General features: G+C 42.8%; 2 protein-coding genes across 3 annotated transcripts in view; one reads left to right on the top strand and one right to left on the bottom strand.

Annotated features, from left to right (window-relative positions):
* The window catches only part of GEK1 (D-aminoacyl-tRNA deacylase), a 443,933-nt gene that overhangs the window by 153,861 nt on the left and 269,467 nt on the right, over positions 1 to 20,605 (bottom strand). The window lies entirely within an intron of this gene.
* LOC149183787 (uncharacterized) lies at positions 17,023 to 19,954 on the top strand. The gene is made up of 2 exons (XM_089418802.1): positions 17,023 to 19,527; positions 19,652 to 19,954. Exons 1-2 carry the CDS (start codon positions 17,323 to 17,325, stop codon positions 19,844 to 19,846), a joined length of 2,400 nt encoding a protein of 799 aa, XP_089274928.1. The 5' UTR covers positions 17,023 to 17,322; the 3' UTR covers positions 19,847 to 19,954.

Below are 20,605 nucleotides of genomic sequence, written 5' to 3'. Positions count from 1 at the left end.
TACTAGATAGGAACTACCTATTCAATGAGATTAGGTGGAAAACTAGTCGATTTATAATTTGAAAGTTGGATATAATTTGTAACTTTGTTGAGCTAACTCATTACATTCCTATGTTTTTTACAGCACAATGGTGGGAGGCTTTTGGTAGCCATTGTCCTCAATTGCAGAAGTTTGCAATTCGTATTTTGAGTCAAAATTGCAGTGCTACTGGGTGTGAGCACAATTGGTCTGTCTTTGAGAGATTCACACGAAGAAGAGAAACCATTTGGATAAAAAACGGTTAAATGATCTCGTCTATGTCCAATACAACCTTCGGCTTAGATGCAACCAATTGTTGAACAAAAGCCTGTTTCAGATCCCATTGTGTTGGAAGATATTGATCCAACATCAGATTCGGTAGTGGAGATTCATCCAACAGAGTTTGATTCTGATGAGGAACTTGATTTGGATTTACAGACGGTGGCATCACTCGAACATAATGTTTAGTTGAATGCAGATCCACTTATACCAGCCACAGGGCCAGCCCCAAGTCCTCCAGTTGCAGGCGCTTCCTCTGCTCAACCACGACGGAAGCGCATATCTCGTCTATCTCAACAGCCACCAGCTGCACAGCCTGCTAGTGCTACCACTTCTACAGTTGCAGTTGGAGATGATGATGAGGAGGAGCCATGGGCTTCCCTGTCTGACTCTGATTCAGAGGTTGAGCCAGATGATGTTGGCTCCTCTAGCAGTAGCCAGTAGTACTGGTCAGTGGTGACTAGTGATGTTTCACAGTTTACTTTTGTTGTAGAGGCCAAGCCTCCTTGGTTATGTGTTTTTGTTTTGATCTCCATATTATCATCATGTATGTATTGGACAATGCATTGGGTGTCATTTTGATATAATGGATATATTCATGAGCCTACTTTGATCATATGTTGTCTTCTATATATATTCTAAAGCTTTGCGTTTGGAAACATGAATGAAAATCTTTAAAATTATGTTTGTTTTATAAAAAAAAAAACATTTAATGTACTTTTTACAATGATCGAGTCAATGAAATCAAACCGGCCGAGTTGATACCGAGTCAGAGTCGGAGTCGGAGTGGCATATCAAGATAAATTCAACCATAGAATTATCCCTAGGAGAATCCGTTCAACATACATGGCACATACATAGAGATATGCTATATAGAAACATAATTCTACAATGTCGCAGTAAATGCATGCAACAACTAGCCCTAATATAGCGAAAAATCTCATTATCAATGCATGTGACAAAGTAAAAGAATAATAGCATTAAATATGCACTTACATGTAAGAGAATATATCCAACCACCAATAGACTTGCCGATCATGAAGCTCCAAGATAAGAAAAGACAATCCATACATCAAAATTCATACATGCTCCAAAATTTCATTGACCAAGAAGGAATAGCGAAAATCTCAAGAAAGATACAAGTCCAAACCAAGTGATGATGAGAAATGAACTCCCATCATTTGTATTTATATTCTCCTAGTGAGTTTGAATTATCTATTTGAGCCTACGTTAGCCCCTAAAATAAAAATAATGTGCAAATGACTAACTTTTGGTGACAAGCCCACCAAACTAGTGTTAGTTTTTCGTAGCATCAGAAGTACTCTAGCCTTGAAAATTGGTGTAGAGGCTAAGGCACATGAGTTCTAAAGAACCCAAAAACTGTTTGGTGAAATTCCACCTGGATTGTATTTTATTAAAATAAGTAATATTTTTAAAGGTGTTCCTAACTCTAAACTTGAGAAAATTAAAATACTAATGGGTATTAATCAAAATATGGGTGAGAATGATCTAGAAGGCGGATTAAGTCATGTCTTAATCTTAGCCGTTGATTAGAGACTTAATCTCGACCGTTGAAGACTCAACATGAAAAGTATAAAATGGAGGCTTGGGGTTTATTTGGAAACACACGCGGAGAGAACGAATTGATCAAGAATTTGATTCCTAGAGTAGGGTTTGCTAAGGATTTCGAATTAAGTGATCATTTTGCAGCAGCGGGTTAGTGAGAATCCAGGAGAAGGACTTTCCGGAGAATATAGATAAAGAGGTGGAGAGAGATAGCATAGCAAAAAAGTTGTCTTTAACGCAAAAGCCGAAACTGTCAGGAACAGCTAGAACTGTTGGGAACTGGCGGAACAGCCAGGAAAGCTGACACACAAGGCAAAAGTTGGAACTGTCGAGAACAGCTGGAACTGCCGAGAACTTCCAGAACAACCGAGAAAGCTGACACAGAGGGCAGAAGCATGAACTGCCGGGAACAACCGGAACTGCCAGGATGTGTTGGAACAACTGGGAAAGCCAACACAGAGGGTAGAAGTCGAGACTGCTGGGAACAGTCGAGAAAGTTGACGTAGAGGGGCAAAAGAGGTGACACAAAAATAGCCTGGGTTAGCCAATCTTGTGCCTGATCAACGGGAATTCTGTCGGGTGAAGTGAGGTAAAACTCACTCAGATTTTCCGCCAATATTTTCTCTATAAATGATTGCTAGATGAGCATCCTAGATTTGTATTCAGATATTTTTCCTGCAAAAAAAAACCTCAGAACTGCTACACCGATTTCCCGCAATGGGGTTTTCCAAGGACTATTGTGTCCAAAAATAAGTGTGTTCTATGTATCTTGTTCTTTGCTCTGTTTTCTGTTTCATGAGATCAAATACTTAATTAGTGTATGCTACAAAAGTAATTTGCTTCAGTATTCAAAAGAATAATTTGATGTATGTAATTTAAAAAATCAAGTAGGTGAAGTAGATTCAGATTTGTTGTAGTAGGGTTTCCTTGAGGATTATGAATATTCACATGGTATCAGAGGATTGATTTTGAAACAGAGAGAGTAGATCTAGTGTTGAGCAGTGAGGCCAAAAGTTGCACTTAGCAGCAATTCGAATCCCCTTGAAGGGATTGTGCAGTCCTTGCTGGGAAGCAAATCCGAGGAAATCTTTCTCTGAGTGAAACGACAGAGAGGTATGATTTCTAGTTCGTGAGTTTGCAGAGGCAGAGGGAGTGACACAAAGCCTCAACGTAGCGCTTGAAGGGTGCAGTTTTTGTTGTGGCAGAAATCTGTTGGAAAAGAACGAAGACACATAGAAGGGGAATTTTCTCCTCAGAGGACTTCCAGCCAAAGAGTCTAAATCATCACTTGTTGAACAAAAATGGAGAGGGGTAGATCTACAAGCTCCAGCAAGGAGTGCATAGGTCGGTCTAGTGTTGTGTAGAGGAGAGAGGAGGTCATTCGACATTTGGCAGAGATGGCAGTCGCATCTCCAAGAGGGAGGTGGGGAGATTTAGAGTTGTAGTTCGAAAGAGCTACAGATGGGCAGGATCCTTGAGGAGTCCACCTCTTGGATCAATTCCTTGCTACAGGAGCCCAAGATTCAGCAGTAGCGAGATGGACTTAGTGTCAGATGATGCAGTGGATTGTTTGGAGGACATATGCAATAGCTTGGGACCAGAGACTGATCAAAGCAGAGCAAGGTTGGCAGTAGTGCAATTGGCACAGTGTAGGAGTCAACACCAGTGCAGAGAATTTAGAGGGTCAGCAGCAGTCAGATTCCAACATTCATTGTATTATGCTAAACACAGTTAAGTTCAGCTAATTTTAGATGTTTTTCAGTTGCTTCTCTCAACAACTGAGTTGTAGTATGGATGCAGTGTTAGCAGTGGCAATGCTAGGAGCATAGCAGATGCAGTGTTTGAAAGGGAGTTGTAGTACGGATGCAGTGGTTGCGTTAAAATTTGGGTACCAGAGGACAAGTGGTTCCCTAAGGCTTTGATCTTTGGCCTAGGGAAAAGTGTCCAAATTTATTTTTTACTTTTCTCCTAAAGTGACTTTATAAGTGGTCAAGTCAATTTAATTTAAAAGTGACTTTATAAGTGTAAAGTTACATTCTAATTTAAAAGTAACTTTGTAAGTGGTAAAGTTACATTCTAATTTAAAAGAGACTTTCTTAAAGTGAATAAAAAATTAGAAAGTGAAAAAGTGACTATGGAAATAAAGGGCTAAGTGGGTCTTTATTTAAGTGGGTGAGTTAAAAAATAGAAAGTGAGAATTAAATGCATATTTATTCTCATTCCTAGATCTAAATGAATCTCAACCATTAGATCTTAGGGTAACCCAAAAGGTCATTTAGAAAATAAAAGGAGAAGAGAAGAGGAAAATATCAATTCATTCTTTCATGAGCATTTGAGAGAAAGAGAAGAGAGAGCAAGGAGAAAATTTCTGAGCAATGAGGAAGTGAAGGAGAGTAGCAAAAAGACATTTCAGCAAATCTGGGCAGCAACTTTTATTGCCACGCATCCCAAGGCAAAACCGTACAGCAGGAGAAAGACACAAATATCAAGGAAGAGAGACAACACAGAAAGAGGGACAACAGCAAGGGCACAAATTTCAACGCAGATTTGGGCACGAATTTCGAGGCAACCGTACTACTGAAATCTGTAAGGTTCGTACAACGACTTCTAAACACATTTTTCGAGGTTGGTAGTACAACATTTAATGCTGTTTTATTGCTGGAAAATTTCTGTTTAGGCTGTTTGCTAATTGGCATGGTTTTCGAGGCAGAGTTCAAGCACAAAAATCAAGATAAGTTGTAATTTGTGGTTGCTGGAATTTTTACTATGTATTTCAGTTTCTCTGTAAAAGCATTTTCAGAAATAAAGAAGAGCTCTAAAACTAGTTTTTCCCAAGAGTTGTAGGAGGTTTTTCCAGGGTCACATTGACCAAAAATCACTGTGTTATTTTCTGTGTGGTTGTCATAATTTTGTTGTGTTTTATTTCTGTAATTTCAGCAGTTGTGAAATCTCTAAATTTGTGTTTTCAGAAAATTATTGTCATTTCCAGATTTTAGAATTTTTATCATGCTTGGATATAAAACTAAATACATGGAGTGATAAGTAAAACTGATAACCGGAGTGGAGTGGAGGTTGGAATTTCTTCATGGTATCAGAGATTGGTTGGCTAAAAAAGTGCAGTTTGGGACAACAAAGTGAAAATTACAGCAAGCTGATTTTTACATAGAAAACAGAAACCTTTACCACAAATTTGAAAATTTCAGTTTGGTAGGACAGTGAAACATGTCTTTGTATTTGAGAGTTGAAGACAGGTTAGATGGGCAGAACAATTACAATGCATGGAAGGAGAGAATCTAGAGCATCTTTGAGGAAGTAGAAGTCTGGAGCATTATGGTAAATACCACACAAAACCCAGTTGTAGTACTTGCTGAGAGATGAGTTGGCAACCGTAGGTGAGATCATTGCACCCACTGAGTAGGTGAAAATTGCTTTGAATGGACTTCTCAAGACTTGGGAGAATTTTGTGGATGGCATTGTTGCATGAGAAAACCTTCCCTATTGGGAGAGGTTGTGGGATGATTGCATTCAGAATGAGATCAGAAAGAACCATCTTGGGGCAACCAAATAGCTGGAGGAGGATGACAATGTGGCATTGTTAGCAAGAGGCAAGAAGGGCAGAGCAAAGAAGCAAGCTTCCAACAGTGGAGGCAAAGGTAAAGACAACCAGCAGAACAAGGAGAAGGACTATTCCAAAGTCAAATGTTGGAATTGTCAAAAGTGGGGACAGTACGTTGTTGTGTGTTTGGAGAAGAAGAACAAGAAAGGGAAAGACAAACCCATAGCAGCTTCTGCAGAGATAGAGATCTTCTCAGAGAGATTTGATCGAGAGTTTGAGTTCATAGCTTGTGAGGCCACTAGTGCAGAATCATGTGCCATACAGGTTCAGAGGGAGTGTGCATTCCCCGCTACTAGCAGAGCATCTTTTAGCATTTGGTATGTTGACAATGGCGCTTCCCAACATGACAGAAGACAGAGAGTACTTCTCAGAGCTTCCAGAGGGTGATACTGATATGGAGGTATTGCTTGGTGATGACAGCATTGTTAGAGCAGTCGGTGTGGGGACATTGACATTTGATAGGGGACCTAAACCTCCCTTGAAAGTGTTAGATGTTCTATATGTGCCTGGAGTGAAGAAGAACCTGATATCCGTCTCAGCACTTGAGTATAGAGGGTATGATGTGTTGTTCAGGAGAGGGCAGGTGCTTATATATCCTAGGGGAACTCCGTCTTCTTTAGCTAGAGAGATTGGTGTGCACCATGCCAAGATGTACAAGTTCTCATTCCAGCCCCTGATGGAATTGAGTAGCAGCACCCGAGACAGGACCGACAACAGATCTAGTAGTTCAGAGTTGTGTGCGATTTGGCACCGCAAGATGGGGAACATGTATTATGGGGCCTTGAGTACATTGCGGGAGATCACCACTGGTGTGCTAGATTTCAGTTCTGATCACCTTGATGTATGCAGAGAATGTGCTATGGGGAAGTTTGCCAGATCCCCTTTTCCCAGTAGTGATAACAGAGCGAACAGGATCCTTGACTTGATACATACGGATGTGAGTGGTCAAATGTCTCATGTATCATTGAGTGGCTATGAGTACTATGTTTTATTCATTGATGAACACTCTAGGAAGACCTTGATTTATTTCTTCAAGACCAAGAGTGAGGTCTCCAAGTGGTTTCAAGAGTTCAAAGCTCTTGTGGAGACCCAGATAGGTAGGAAGATCAAGGTCCTCAGGTCGGACAATGGAAGGGAGTATACCCTTGGTGAGTTTGTTGATTTTTGTGCTAAGGCAGGCATTAGGAGGGAGTTCATAGTTCCTTACTACCCCCAGCAGAATGGGGTTGTAGAGAGGAAGAATAGATCCATTGCAGGGGTTGCCAAAGCCATGCTTCATGATTAGGGGTTACCTTTATTTTTGTGGGCAAAGGCCTGCAACGATGCTGTGTACTTGCAGAAGAGGAATCCACATCGTGCCTTAGGGAATCTGACTCTGGAAGAGACTTTTTCTGAGAAGAAGCCTAATGTTGGGCACTTTCGTATCTTTGGGTGCCTTACATATTCCTATGTCCCCAAGGAGAAGAGGACCAAGCCAAAGCCCACTACAGACAAGGGAATCTTTGTGGCTTATAACGAGACCTCAAACGCTTATCAGATTTATATTCTTGCACAGAGGAAAGTGGTTGTCAGGCCGGATGTGAAGTTCGAGGAGAAAAGAGCTTTCAAGAGGTAACGGGAGTTAGAGTATCCAGAGTCACTAGACCCTCAGGAGTAGCTGAGTCAGTCACAGGGATCCAGTGGTCAGGGATCAGGAGGCACATCGATTACAGTGCCAGGTCTATCAGTGAGCAGGGGCTCTTAGAGTCGGGTGGGTGCTTCTTCGGGCAGCATGCAGGGCAGTTCACAGGGTAGTCTACTAATGGATAGTTTGCACGGTACTTCAGCATCTACAGGCACAGATTCAGGCGTGAGGTCAGTTGGCAGGCCTTCAAGAGTTCAAGCTTCTAATGAGGATTCTTTCGCTCCGGTGGGAGAAGTATGCTTAGGGAAGAGGAAGCCTAAGTGGCTTCAAGATACCTTGCGTGACGCCACATCAGTTGCTGGGCCAAAGAGACAGGTTAGAGAGAGTAAACCACCTAAGCGGTTTTGTAGTTACATGGCATTGGTAACAAGCATTGTTGACTCTGAAGCTTCTAGTTATGAGGAGGCAGCCAGCCAGTAGCTATGGAGAGAGGCCATGATGGAGGAGTATTTTTCTATTATGAAGATCAATGTTTAGGAGGTAGTGCCAAGGCCTGAAGCTAAATCAATTGTTACTTCTGTTAGCGCTTGAAATTTCACCTTAGGCTGAGAAAGGTAAACCTCAAGGCTACATCAAACCATTTAGCCTCGTAGCTAGCCCTACGGGGCAGGAGAAGGCTCTCTCCGGTCAATCTCAGTAGATCTTCAATGGGATGAGATGACCAACAAGGTAACACTGATATTAGGCTAGTAAACTGATTAAAAAGGTTGATTTGGGGTTTTTTGGGTTTTTGGTGGCAAATTGAAGAATTGCAATTTTGGGTGCGGGGATTTGACACAGTTTCTGCAGGGGGTTCTTTGGGGCGAGGTAGGAGACCGTATTGATGCCTTTGATTGAGGTGAGTGGATGGAAAAGACCGGTGAGGAGCTAAGGAGAGCAAATAATACTTTGAATTCTCCTTAAACAGTAGAAAACATAGAAATTAAACAAATTTAAAAGCAGAGCATGGCAAGCATGAATTCTTACTTTAACACTTCATTTGTTTAATATGCAGAAGGAAATAAAGGAGATGAATCACATAACACACTTACAAGAACATTAAGAAGCACTCCATCAATACATGAAACCACAAGAATCCTAAAAAGGACTGCAAAACCTTGGTCTTCCTTAGCCAAAAATTGCAGAGATACAAGTGAAATAATACAATGATAGCTTCTCCCTCAAGAGTCCAACCATGAAAATGAGCAAGAAAGTACATAATATAGATGATCTAACCTCTTTCCCTGCCTCCATGGGTCGATCTCACTATCCTAGGAGCTGTTTCAACCACTTCTAAACTAAGCACTACAATCTAGGCAGTCAAAACAATTTGCGTCTATAAGCTAGGAAACCAATCCATTCATTAAATATTTACCCTTTACATGAATGAATCTTCTAGAAGTGTTAAACAAGAGTAAAAGTGTCTTAGAGTTACAATAATTACATCAAAGATAATCATCTTCCACCCCAAAAAGTCAAACTGGGTCAAAACTGCGTTTTCTGGGCTGTACAATGCAATCTGGCAAAAACTGCCTGACGGTTCACGCGCCCCTGCTTGACGGGTCGCACGCCTTTGGAGCGATGTTTGAGGCACTTGCAGGTGTCCAAATTGAGCAAAAGTGGGCTTGTTGGAAAGGTCTGTGAGTCTACTTTCCAACCCAACTGGAATTTTTGAATTTGAAGGTCATTTGCCCTGTCAAAACTTAATTCTCCCAAGACTGGTTTCTGCAACTCAAAAAAGGGCCAGAAAGTCATTTTTTGGTAGTTTTTTGACCTTTTGGGGGACCAAAACTGCACAAAATCTCAAGTCCATCCATGGGCATATGTAACTTTGCATGACAAATATAGAAATGTTGAGTTTTCGCCAAAAGGAGTTGCCATGATGAAGGGTCGCGCGCGGGGTGAGACCCGTTAATGGGAAAAACCTGCAAATTGCCTGAAAATGTCAAAATTCACCCAAAATTCTCAAAATTTCTTGGGATTTGTGCTGTGGATAGGCTATTTAGTGCCTTGATCCTTGAGTGAAACCTCAGCCAAGATGCGGAGTGGATTGGGCCTCTTTCTCCTCTTGAGTGTCTCGGTCAACCGCCTTTGAAACATTTTCATCTTTGCCTTGCATACGTGCATTCTTGCCCAATAATGATTTTTCATGTTTCTTAGCAGCCTCTTGTCTTGGTTGGCCTTCGCCAACAGCTTCTCCAAGTGTGCATTGACCCGGATGAGCATAGACTCCCTCTCCTTAGGCAATAGGTCATCGGGCCTTATTCGATTCAAGGTTCGGTCACTGCGAATCCTCCATAGCTCATCGAGGACTTTTTCCTCCTCCAACTGCTTGTTGCGCTGCTCAAGATAATTTATGGTCCATTGAGCCATGTCTAGCTTCTGCTGCAACAAGCGGTTCTCCGCCTCTTTCTGCTGAATAATCTCCTGAAGATCTGAGGTAGGAGAGCGGGTATCAAGGTCAATAATATCGATGTCGGGGTCACCGGCCATCTCCTCCTCAACCATGGGCTGCTTGCCCCTCTGTACTGCCTGTGCTGGTGAAGAAAGCGAGGCCCCTTCCACCTGATGTGGAGATAGCACTCGCTGAGCTGATGATGATGGCGAGACCCCTTCCACCTGCTGTGGAGAAAGTACTCGTCGAGCTGCTGCAAACAAGGCCCTCTGGCCTCTCTGATAAGTGAGCTGAGGTGAGGAACTAACATGTCGAGTGACCGGAATATCAGGCTGCTGAGATGGTCCTCCCTCCTCCTGAATGACCTCAGGATGTGTCTGGGGTGGTGCTGTGAAAAACTCACGGGAAATGAACTCCTCCCATGAGATGACCTGCTGAGCCAACTGATGCAAGACTACGAGCTGAATCAAACCATAATGACATAGGCTCCTGCACTGCTGGGTCAGGCTCTTCCTCTGCATGACGGAGACCATCCTCTCAATGTTTTGATAAAAGAAGACCGGGATGTTCATCATCCGCACTCGAGTGAAGTGCATCAAGAGGCGAATGTGATATGAGTATACCTGGGAAACTCTGCCTTCACAGGTGAAATAAAGCATAATGAGTCTCATCATGGGGCATACTGACTCCGGAGGAACCTGAAAGGAAACACACCGGCCAAATGTCTCATGAATGGTGGCCGGACAAAAGGCTCAAAGTGAACTGTATCCAATACCTTACGCTTATTCCAAATTTCCCCGACATTTGGAATCCCTGTAGCCTGTGCAATGATTTGGAATCCAAGTACATGGTGCCCACCATAAGCTTAGTCCCCTCATCTATGATATGATTCAATTGGAAATACTGCTCCATTTGTGCTAGCCATGCGGACGTGTGAGAACCGTCAAATTTATGCATATCCAACTTGGGAGGTCGCTGACTGGATGGTGGATGGGTGTGCCAGACGTGATGAGAGTGGCTAGACTCACCCTCATGGTATTCATGGCCATTATACGCCTCCTCGTGGGCTGGCTCCTTGCCCTTTGGGAGTGCATCATGTATCTGGTTACTTATTCCTTTAAGCTCAAGTTCGATATTCTTCACCGCAGTGTGGAGGGAGTTCACATGGTCTTCAATTTTGTCGATCGTTTCATTGGCCATCGCTTGAGCGCGAGTTTCTACCATACACCAACCTGATCAAAAATTGGGACCGCCTAAAAAAAATTTACTAAGAAATTGAATGGTACCACCTTGCTCAGCTCGTCGTCCTGATTCTGATGGGCTAGGTCACCAATAAGCGCCCCGGAAGATCTCAGACTTTTTTTTTTTTTGGAAAACTCCTAACGGAGTTTTACTCCTTCCTGATCAATACTGCAGTCGCCAAATCCTCAGAATGTCAATGCCGCCAAAAGTCCTGCAAAAATTATATCCAGGGACAGGAACCCTTCACAACTACTCCGATCTGGTGGATCTGAGAGATCTGAATGGTGGAACAACTGCTGCTGCTGATCTGATGGAGCTGCGGGACTGATGTCGGCTGCTGCTGCTGCACTTGCTGATCTAGAATAGGTGATGTGTGATCCCCCGATAGAAAGGGAACTATGGTCTTGAGGAGTGTCAGGTGCTACAGATCGCAATATACATAAGGGTCTGACAGTAGTACTCGGCCCAATGTTTCAGGGCTCTAACTAAGGAGGATCGACCGTACCCTTAGCCGTACAACCCGACTACCCTATCGTACGGGCGAGTAATCTCTCCGAGTGTTGTTCTCGGTGTACTATAGCCACAAGACGGCCGAAGGTTTATCTATGGCGACGTTTCAAGGGAGCTAGGGGGCTTCCTATATACCCAGAGGGTACGTGGAAGACAGTCCGTGCACGGTTCTGTCTAATGCGCTACTACTCGAAGGGGTACCCACAGGGGTTACAAGGGAGTCCAACAGACGTGACCACCTCTTGTATTTCCTGCGTGCATGCCTCCCCAAATCCGCAGGTTTATGCGCTTAACGACAGATCCCGTGGTTTAAAGACGCCGAAACACGTCTCTAGCCAAAAAAATTTGCTAAAATTTGGAGATCCCACCGAGCCCTGGAAAGAGCTCTGATACCACTTGTTATGCTCTTAACCTGCAAAGTAATACCGAACATAGAATATGCGAAGAAAAGATACCCAGAACACAGAATATGCGAAGAAAATATACCGAGAACACAGAATAGCAATGATTTTATTACTTAGAGAGAAATGTTCACAGGCCTCTTCGAGGGGGCAACCTCCAATAGAGCAGAGCTCGATTACAAAACAAGACACGATACTCCTCGCAGGGAGTCTCTATCCTTTATATATGACTCATACATGCAATACCACGGGCCAATACCGTGGGTTTTATTAATACCATCTATCTAATACTACCGCCCATTTACCATCTATCTAATACTACCGCCCATTTGCAACTAACTGTGGTCCCGTCATTAATTGCGAGTTAACCACTTACAAATATTAATATGGGTTTTATTGACTCTTGACTATGACGTGATCCCATGACATAAATAAGGGGGTTAGGGTGGGACCCTAACAGATTATTCCAAACTAAAATGTTGGAATTGTTTGTAAGTTGCGACACTATGTTGTTGTGTGTCCGGAGAAAAAGAACAAGAAAGGGAAAGACAAACCCATGGCAGCTTCTGCAGAGATAGAGAGCTTCTTAGAGAGATTTGATCAAGAGTTTGGGTTCATAGCTTGTGAGGCCACTAGTGTAGGATCACCTGCCACTAGTGTGCATACCCCCGCTACTAGCAGAGCATCTTCTAGCAATTGTTATGTTGACAATGGCGCTTCCTGCCACATGACAGGAGTCAAAGAGTACTTCTCAGAGCTTTGGAGGGTGATACTGATATGGAGGTAGTACTTGGTGATGTTGATTTCAGGTAGCATCGGATGTGCTCTAGCCACGAAATTTGTTGGAGAGGTTGAGGCACATGAGATCTCAAATACACAGAAAGAGTTTGGGCAGATTCTAAACAAATCAGGAGATATTAAAAAAATTTATATTTTTAATGGAGTCCCTAAGTCTAAACTTAGGGAAAATAAAATATTAATGTGTATTAATATGAATCTGTGTTAGAATGGCCCAAAAGACATGGATCAAGCTAGATCTAATCTTAGCCGTTGATTAGGGACTTAATCTCGACCATTGAGATGTCAACAGAAAAAGTACAAGAGAAGCCTTGAGGGGAACCTGGAGAACACACTAAGGGAGACCAGTCAGTTCAATTTCTGGAGCGGGGTTTGCTGAGAAATTGAACTAGTGGTCTAGAGAGCAGTCAGGAGGCAGCAAATACGGAACAGAGAGACGGGAGATCAGTGCAAAAGAGGCAGACGCAGAGCCAGAGAAAGCCACGCAGAGGCAACAGAGACTACACAGAGCCAGAAGGGCCTGTGTCATCGACTCAGGGGCTGTAGGAGTGACGCAGAGGCCCAAAGAGGTTGTGCAGAGCCTTAATAGGTTGACGCAGGGGGTTTCAGGCTGACACAGAGGGTTCAAGCTGTAGCAGAGGTCAGTAGGGCCTACGCTAGGTTTAGGAAAGTACTGGAAGTTAGCCTATCTTGTTGAAATTTGGTACCGGAGGACAGGTGGTTCCCTAAGGCTTTAATCTTTGGCCTAAAGAAAAGTGTCTAAAAGAATTTAATTTTTCTCCTAAAATGACTTTATAATTTTTATAAAGTCAAATCTAATTTAAAAGTGACTTTAAGTGATAAAGTTATTAAAGTCTAATTTTAAAGTGACTTTAATAAAGTCAATTTAAAATTAGAAAGGAAAAGTGACTTTGGACATAAATGATTAAGTGGGTCTTTATTAAAGTGGGGTAAATTAAAAAATAGAAAGTGAGATTTAAATGAGCATTTAATCTCAGCCGTAAATCTCAATCTATTTCAGCCATTGGATTTAGGGATTCCCTAAAGGTCACTTAGGGTTAGATTAAAGGAGGGAAAGGAAGAAAAGGTCATTCATTCTTTCATGAGCAGATTGAGAGAAGGAGAGCAAGAGAGCAAGGGAGATTTCTGGACAGTGAGGAGAAGGAGGCAGCAGCTTGGCACACATTCCAAAGCATCGTTTCAATAAGTCCGTACAGCTGAGTTAGCACACAGTGAAAGGCAAATCTTGGGCACGATTTTCTAGAAAGGCTGTACAGCAAGTTAGCACAGAAATCGAGGAGCAGAAAATCTGAAGGTTGCTGGCACGTTTTTCAAGGGAGGCCATACAACAAGTGGTTGTACCTTGGCACGCTTTTCTAGGCAGAAATCCATACAGCGGTACTGTTGTTTTTCTGCACAGAAATCGAGAAAAACCGTACAACAGCATTTATGGCAGCGTGCACGCTTTTCTAGGTAGTCCGTACAACTGCATTTAAGGCTGAAATTTGGGCACAAAAATCGAGGAGGCCATACAACATTTATTGTTGTTCTGTTTTGCTGTTTGCATGTTTTTCCAGTTGGCTGTGAGGCACGGAAAACGAGATAAGTTGTAAAAGTTTGCTTGCTGATTTTTTGTTGAATATTTCTCTCACTGTAAATAGCATTTTCCAGAAATAAGAAAGAGCTTTCGAACTGGTTTTCCCCAAGAGTTGTAGGGGGTTTTTCCAGGGTCACCTTGACCAAAAATCACTGTGTTTAAATGTGTTGAATGGCTGTTTGTATGTGTTGATATTTATTTCTGCATTTTCCAGCATTCTGTAATATTTTCAGAATTTGTGTTTTTAGCAAAATTTATCTTCCAGTTGTTGAATGTATGCATATGGGAAATGACATTTAACTATTTGGGAGAAATAAGGTGAAACTGAAAACCGGGGTGGGAAATGAGAAATTTCTACATGGTGTCAGAGCTTGAGTTCTGAAGTGCAGTTTGAGACAGCAACAAGGAAAATTACAGCCTGCTGATTTTTCACTCAGAAAATTCCAGCAAGCTGATTTTTCACAAACAACAGTTTCATTTTTACTACAGTAGTGCTATTTTTCAGTTTTAGGACAACAGGATGTCATTGGGATTGAGGGTGGAGGGTAGGTTGGATGGGCATACCAATTACAGCGTTTGGAAGAAGAGAATGCGGAGTATCTTTGAGGAGGCAGAAGTCTGGGACATTATGGTGCATACCACACAAAACTCTGTTGTTGTGCCTACTGATGCTACTCAGTTGGCTGATTATAACAAAAAGAACAACAAGGGTAAGAGACTAATTCTAGACGGAGTCAAAGACCATTACATTCCTCATGTGAGAGGAAAGAGAAATGCCCATGAGATGTGGACAACATTGTCCAATCTCTACCAGAGTACCAATGAGAACCGGAAAATGATCCTGAAGGAGAAGCTGAAGACCATTAAGATGGGTAATGATAGTGCAGCTGGATATCTCACAAAGATTACTAATGTGAGAGATAGGTTGGCAGTAGTTGGAGAGGTCATTCCACCCACTGAGTTTGTGCGGATTGCAGTGAATGGCCTCCCTCGTTCATGGATGAACTTTGCTGATGGGGTTTATGCACGTGAGACCCTTCCCACATGGGAGAGGTTTTGGGATGATTGCATTCAGACAGAGATAAGGAAAGGTCAGCTTGGGGCAGTGAAACCAGTTGAGCAGGATGAGGATGTAACATTGTTGGCAGGAGGCAAGAAAGGCAAAGGGAAGAAGCAGGCTTCTACAAGCAATGGTGGGGGCAAAGGCAAAGGTAAAGGTAAACAGGGTAACACACAGAAGGACTATTCCAAGGTGAAGTGTTGGAATTGTCAAAAGATGGGACACTATGCAGTTGTGTGTCCGTAGAAGAAGAAGAAGAAGGGGAAGAACCAGAGCATGGCAGCTTCAGCAAAGGTTGAGGACTTTGCATATCATTTCGACCGAGAGTTTGGGTTTACTGCGTGTGAGCCCTCTAGCGCACGATCACCTGCCACACAGGTTCAGAGGGAGCATGTTTTTCCCTCGATTAGCGGAGCATCTTCGGGCATCTGGTATGTGGACAGTGGGGCTTCATGTCACATGACAGGAGTCCATGAGTACTTCTCAGAGCTTTCAGAGAGTGGCACTGATATATAGGTAGTACTCGGTGATGAAAGGGTTGTTAGAGCAGTCGGTGTGGGGACACTGACATTTCAGAGGGAGTCCAAACCTCCCTTGAAGGTGTCAGATGTTCTTTATGTGCCAGGGATGAGGAAGAACCTCATATCCGTCTCAGCTTTGGAGGATAGAGGATATGAGGTACTGTTTAGTGAAGGACAGGTGTTGATGTATCCCAGGGGCACTCCAGCTGATTCAGCTAGAGTGATAGGTGTACGCCATGCAAAGGTGTACAAGTTTGCATTCCAGCCCCTTTTGGCATTGAGCAGTAGTACCGACAGCAGAGCTAGCAGTTCTGAGCTGTGTGAGATTTGGCACCGCAGGATGGGGCATATGTATCATGGAGCCTTGAGGACCTTGCGGGTAATCACTATAGGTGTGCCAAATTTCAGTACTGATCACCTTGATACTTGCAGAGGATGTGCGATGGGCACGTTTGCCAAATCCCCTTTTCCCAGCAATGACAGCAGAGCGACTGGAATACTTGATTTGATTCATTCCGATGTGAGGGGTCGGATGTCTCATGGTTCGGATGTCTCATGGTTCCTTGAGTGGATATGAGTACTATGTTTTATTCATTGATGATCACTCCAAGAGGACCTGGATTTATTTCTTGAAGACCATGAGTGAGATCTTCAAGCAGTTTCAGGAGTTTGGAGCTCTTGTGGAGACACAGACAGGTCAGAAGATCAACTCCATGAGGTTGGACAATGGGGGAGAGTACACCCTTGGAGAGTTTGTTGACTATTGTGCGGAGGCAGGCATTAGGAGGGAGTTCACTGTTCCTTACAACCCCCAGCAAAACGGGGTTGCGGAGAGGAAGAACAGATCCATCGGAGGGGCTGCCAAAGCCATGTTACATGATCAGGGGTTGCCATTGTTCTTGTGGGCAGAGGCCTGCAACCAGGGTTGCAGGAATCGCCCCCCCCCCGGAGGATCCAAACCCGGAACCGCGGATCGGAGCGAACCGTCCCGGAATCCAAGTCGGAAGCGCGGTTCCGATTTTAAGGTTGCGCGGATCCTATTTAAAAAGGCGATTCCTGCCTTTTGGGTTGCGGCCACCCCGGAACCGCGGATCGGAGGGCGGTTCGGGCACGGGGTGGCGCCACGCTTCCGGCCCGGAACCGCACGCCACCCGCACGCCACCCAGGCGATTCCGCAAGCAACCCCGCGGCCTCCTTTTTTTTAATTTATTTTTTTTAAATTTGTTTTAATATGTGACTTAACTAGCATGAGGGGGTGGGTTAGGTTAGTTTAGGGTGAGTCTAGGGTGACTTTAGAAAAGAATAAAGCCCCCATTCTCTTCTCATTTTCTCACTTTGAGTTTATGAGAGTTGGAGAAGAGAAGAGAGGAGAGGAGAAGAGAAGAGAGGAAAGGAGAGGAGAAGAGAGGAGAGCTTGGAGGAGTGAAGAAGGAGGAGCTAGGAGAAGGAGGAGGAGCTAGGAGAAGGAGGAGGAGCTTGGAGCAAGAGCTTGGAGGACTTCATCTACAAGAGCTAAAGAGGTAAGTTCAAACCCCAAACTCCCTTGTTTTTTTGAAAAAAAAATTGTATTTTTCTCCTCCCTCTCCTACTCTTTCCCATTGTTTCTACTTGCTCCTTTATTTACAGGTTGTCCACCACCTATATCCATATTCCAAGATGGTGTTCTTTTGGCTTCTATGTATCATTCCACTCTTGGTTTTAATGATGGCAAGGGTGAGGAATAGAGGGGAAGAGGAAGGGGATGAACTTGGTCCTAATAGTAGTGACCCAATGTATGATGAGGAGGAAGGGTTTGAAGAGGAAGGGGATGAACTTGAAGAGGACACTGAAGCACAAGATGGGAAAGGTACATCAAATCCCTTGTGGAACTATGTGACCAAACTTGAAGGGGGAAAGGGTGGTGGATCTTACAAATGGATGTGCCCTCATGATTGTCATGGAGGAAAACCATATACGGGTTCATATACCCGTCTGAGGAGGCATTTTTGTGGGGTGCTAGAGAGTGATGAAAAAAAGGGTTCTGTGGGGGTAGCCATTTGCCCAAAAATTTCAAGTGAACAAAGACAAAAATACATCAAAATAGAGATGGCTGCACAACAAAAAAACAAGAAACAAAAAACTCATTCAGAATCAAGTGCAACCTCTAAATTTGGTAGTTGCCCATCTCCTTATGGTACTTCTGCAACCTCTGGAGGTAGAAAAACAATAGGGGATTTCCTTAATGTTACTGGGAGGGATGATGTGGATGGAAAGGTAGTCCGTTTTCTTTGTGCTTGCGGTGTACCATTCAATGTGCTTCGCTCTCCCTATTGGCATGACATGGTAAAGGCCATCAATGAAGCCCCAAAAGGATACAAGGCCCCCAACTATGAGAAAGCTAGAACAGTGTTATTAGAAAGAGAAAAAGCTAAGGTTCAAAGAGCTGTGACACGTTTTACACATGAGTGGGTGGATTATGGGGTATCCATTGTATCAGATGGGTGGACAAATATTAGAAACCAACATTTGATAAATGTTCTTGGTGTTTCTTCTAAGGGTGCAGTATTTATTGCATGTCATGACTCCTCCTCCATCAGTGCAACTGCACAAAACATTGCAGATCTCCTATTGAAATCAATCAAAGATGTTGGTCCGAATAATGTGGTTCAAGTGATCACAGATAATGCAGCAAATTGTAAGGCAGCAGGAAAAATTATTGAGCGTACTCATCCACACATCTTTTGGTCTGGGTGCCTGGTTCACACATTGAACCTTTTGATGCATGATATTGTGAAACACAAAGAATGTGGGTGGATTGCTGAGGTTTACAGGAAAGGGAAGCAGCTCATTAAATTCATCACAGGGCATACAAGGGTAAACTACTTCTATGGCACTTACTCCAAGTTGCAATTGCTTAAAATTGCAAAGACAAGATTTGCTAGTTATTACCTCACCTTTAGGCGGCTAGTGAAGGTGAGACAAGCTTTAACTAATCTGGTGTGTGCTGAAACATGGGATGAAATTAACCAGTGTACAGATGGTGCTACTGCTAATGTAGTCAAGGACACTGTTCTTGACACTTACTTTTGGTCACAGGTTAAATATGTTTTGCAATTCACCAAACCAATTTATTACATGATCAAGTTTGCAGATTCAGATCGACCAGTAATTGGGGAGGTGTATGAGCAAATGGATAGCATGTTGGGGCAGATTAAAGACATTGTTGAGCCTAGAGATACCACCTTGTACAATTATATTCGTGAAGAGGTGGAAAAGCGATGGGATATGCTAAATGTTCCATTGCATGCATTAGCATATGTTTTGACACCTAGGTACTATCATCCATCATGGCTTTCAAAACCAGCACCTGGGGGGGGAAGCAGGAAAAAACCACACCAAGATAAAGAGGTTCACGAAAAATATATGGCTGCATTGAGTAGATTAATCCCTGATAATGAGGAGGCTGCATTGGTACGGAGACAGGTGAGCAACTATACGCTCAACACTGGTCCATTTGGGAGCATGCATTCAATTGAAGATCGAGAGCATTTTTCTGCTCTTGAGTGGTGGAACATGCATGGAGGGCCTACTCCACTTCTACAGAGTTTGGCATTGCGGGTGCTATCACAGGTGGTAAACACTTCTTCTGCAGAGAGGTGTTGGAGCTCTTATTCTTTCATCCACAGTGTTAAAAGGAACAGGTTGAGTTTAGATCGGGCAGAGAGCTTGGTTTATGTTCATTACAACTTGCGATTGTTGTCCCATTACTGTGAAGATGCAAAGTCTAATAAAGACTTGTTGACTTGGGACAAGCATCCAGAGGAGCCCAATTTGGAGGATGGAGTGTTGCAACTAGAGCAATTAGAGGATGCTCTTATCCAGGTATGTCCATTGTGGTATGAATTTTCCAATTTTCCCTTATAAAGCATTTCTCTAATTCATGTTTTTAATTTTTTTGTTAACTAGTGTTTTTTTTTTTTTGCATGAATTTTTTGAGCGATTCTAGGATGATGATGACCGTGTTGATATGCCACCACCCCCACCCCCATCTGGTCCTAGGTTCCATGGTTCAACACCAACAGCAGGGGGTTCTTCTTCATCAGTTCCAGTGCCACGACTTACACAGGGACCATCTTCTTCATTGCCACCACGTGGAGGCACGCCATCACGTTCTATTCGTGGTGGAAGGAGGAGAGATTAGTAGATATATTCACAATCTACTTCTTTTTGTCATAGTCTATAGATTACTCATTAGACTTGTAGACTTGTGAATTTGAATTTTGAACCTTTTTGGCTTGGCGGTGACCAAGTGACATATTTTGTAAACATTATTATTTGAATTTTGGACATGACAAATGTTGACAGTTGCTCACTTGCTAGATAAATCATAATATGCTCTATGTTTTATGTTTTATAATATGCTTAAATGTTTTATGTTTTATAATATGCTTAAAAATTTGATGTATGTTTGTAATAGCTAGAATATAGATGATTGTTGTACATACTAGTAACTACAATGGAATCATGGATGCCATATCTATCTTGATTTATGCAAAAATATGCATGTTTTCATGTCTTCTACAATTAATTTGGTATTTGGGATGTTTGTTTTGAGTATAAATGCAAAAAAATATATAAAAATATATATATATATAGCAGACGCTTCCGCGGACGCTTCGCTCCCTAGATTTTTGGAAAATGACGCTTCCGCGCTTCGCGCTTCCGCTTCGCGCTTCCGCTTCGCTCCCGCTTCGTGCAACATTGCCTGCAACACAGCTGTTTATTTGCAGAACAGGAGTACGCATCGTGCCTTTGATCCGGATTTAAGCAGGAACGCAATAGATTACAGAGATAACCATAAATACAGAGATGCGATAACCATAAAAACAGAGATGCAGCGGAAATAATACTTCATTTCATTAATGGAGAATACTGAAATATGCTTACAAATAGAAATAAC

Source organism: Pinus tabuliformis, chromosome 3_2 (assembly GCF_031772625.1).
Source record: "Pinus tabuliformis cultivar Carrire ecotype Pingquan chromosome 3_2, CPIR1, whole genome shotgun sequence".
Taxonomy (NCBI): Eukaryota; Viridiplantae; Streptophyta; class Pinopsida; order Pinales; family Pinaceae; genus Pinus; species Pinus tabuliformis.
This window is presented reverse-complemented; position numbering and strand designations above follow the sequence as displayed.

Excerpts from the sequence above, each read along its gene's own strand:
- LOC149183787 (XM_089418802.1), top strand. The coding sequence starts at position 17,323 with ATGGTGTTCTTTTGGCTTCTATGTATCATTCCACTCTTGGTTTTAATG. Across the intron at positions 19,528-19,651 it reads TAGAGGATGCTCTTATCCAG|GATGATGATGACCGTGTTGA; the intron begins GTATGTCCATTG and ends GAGCGATTCTAG.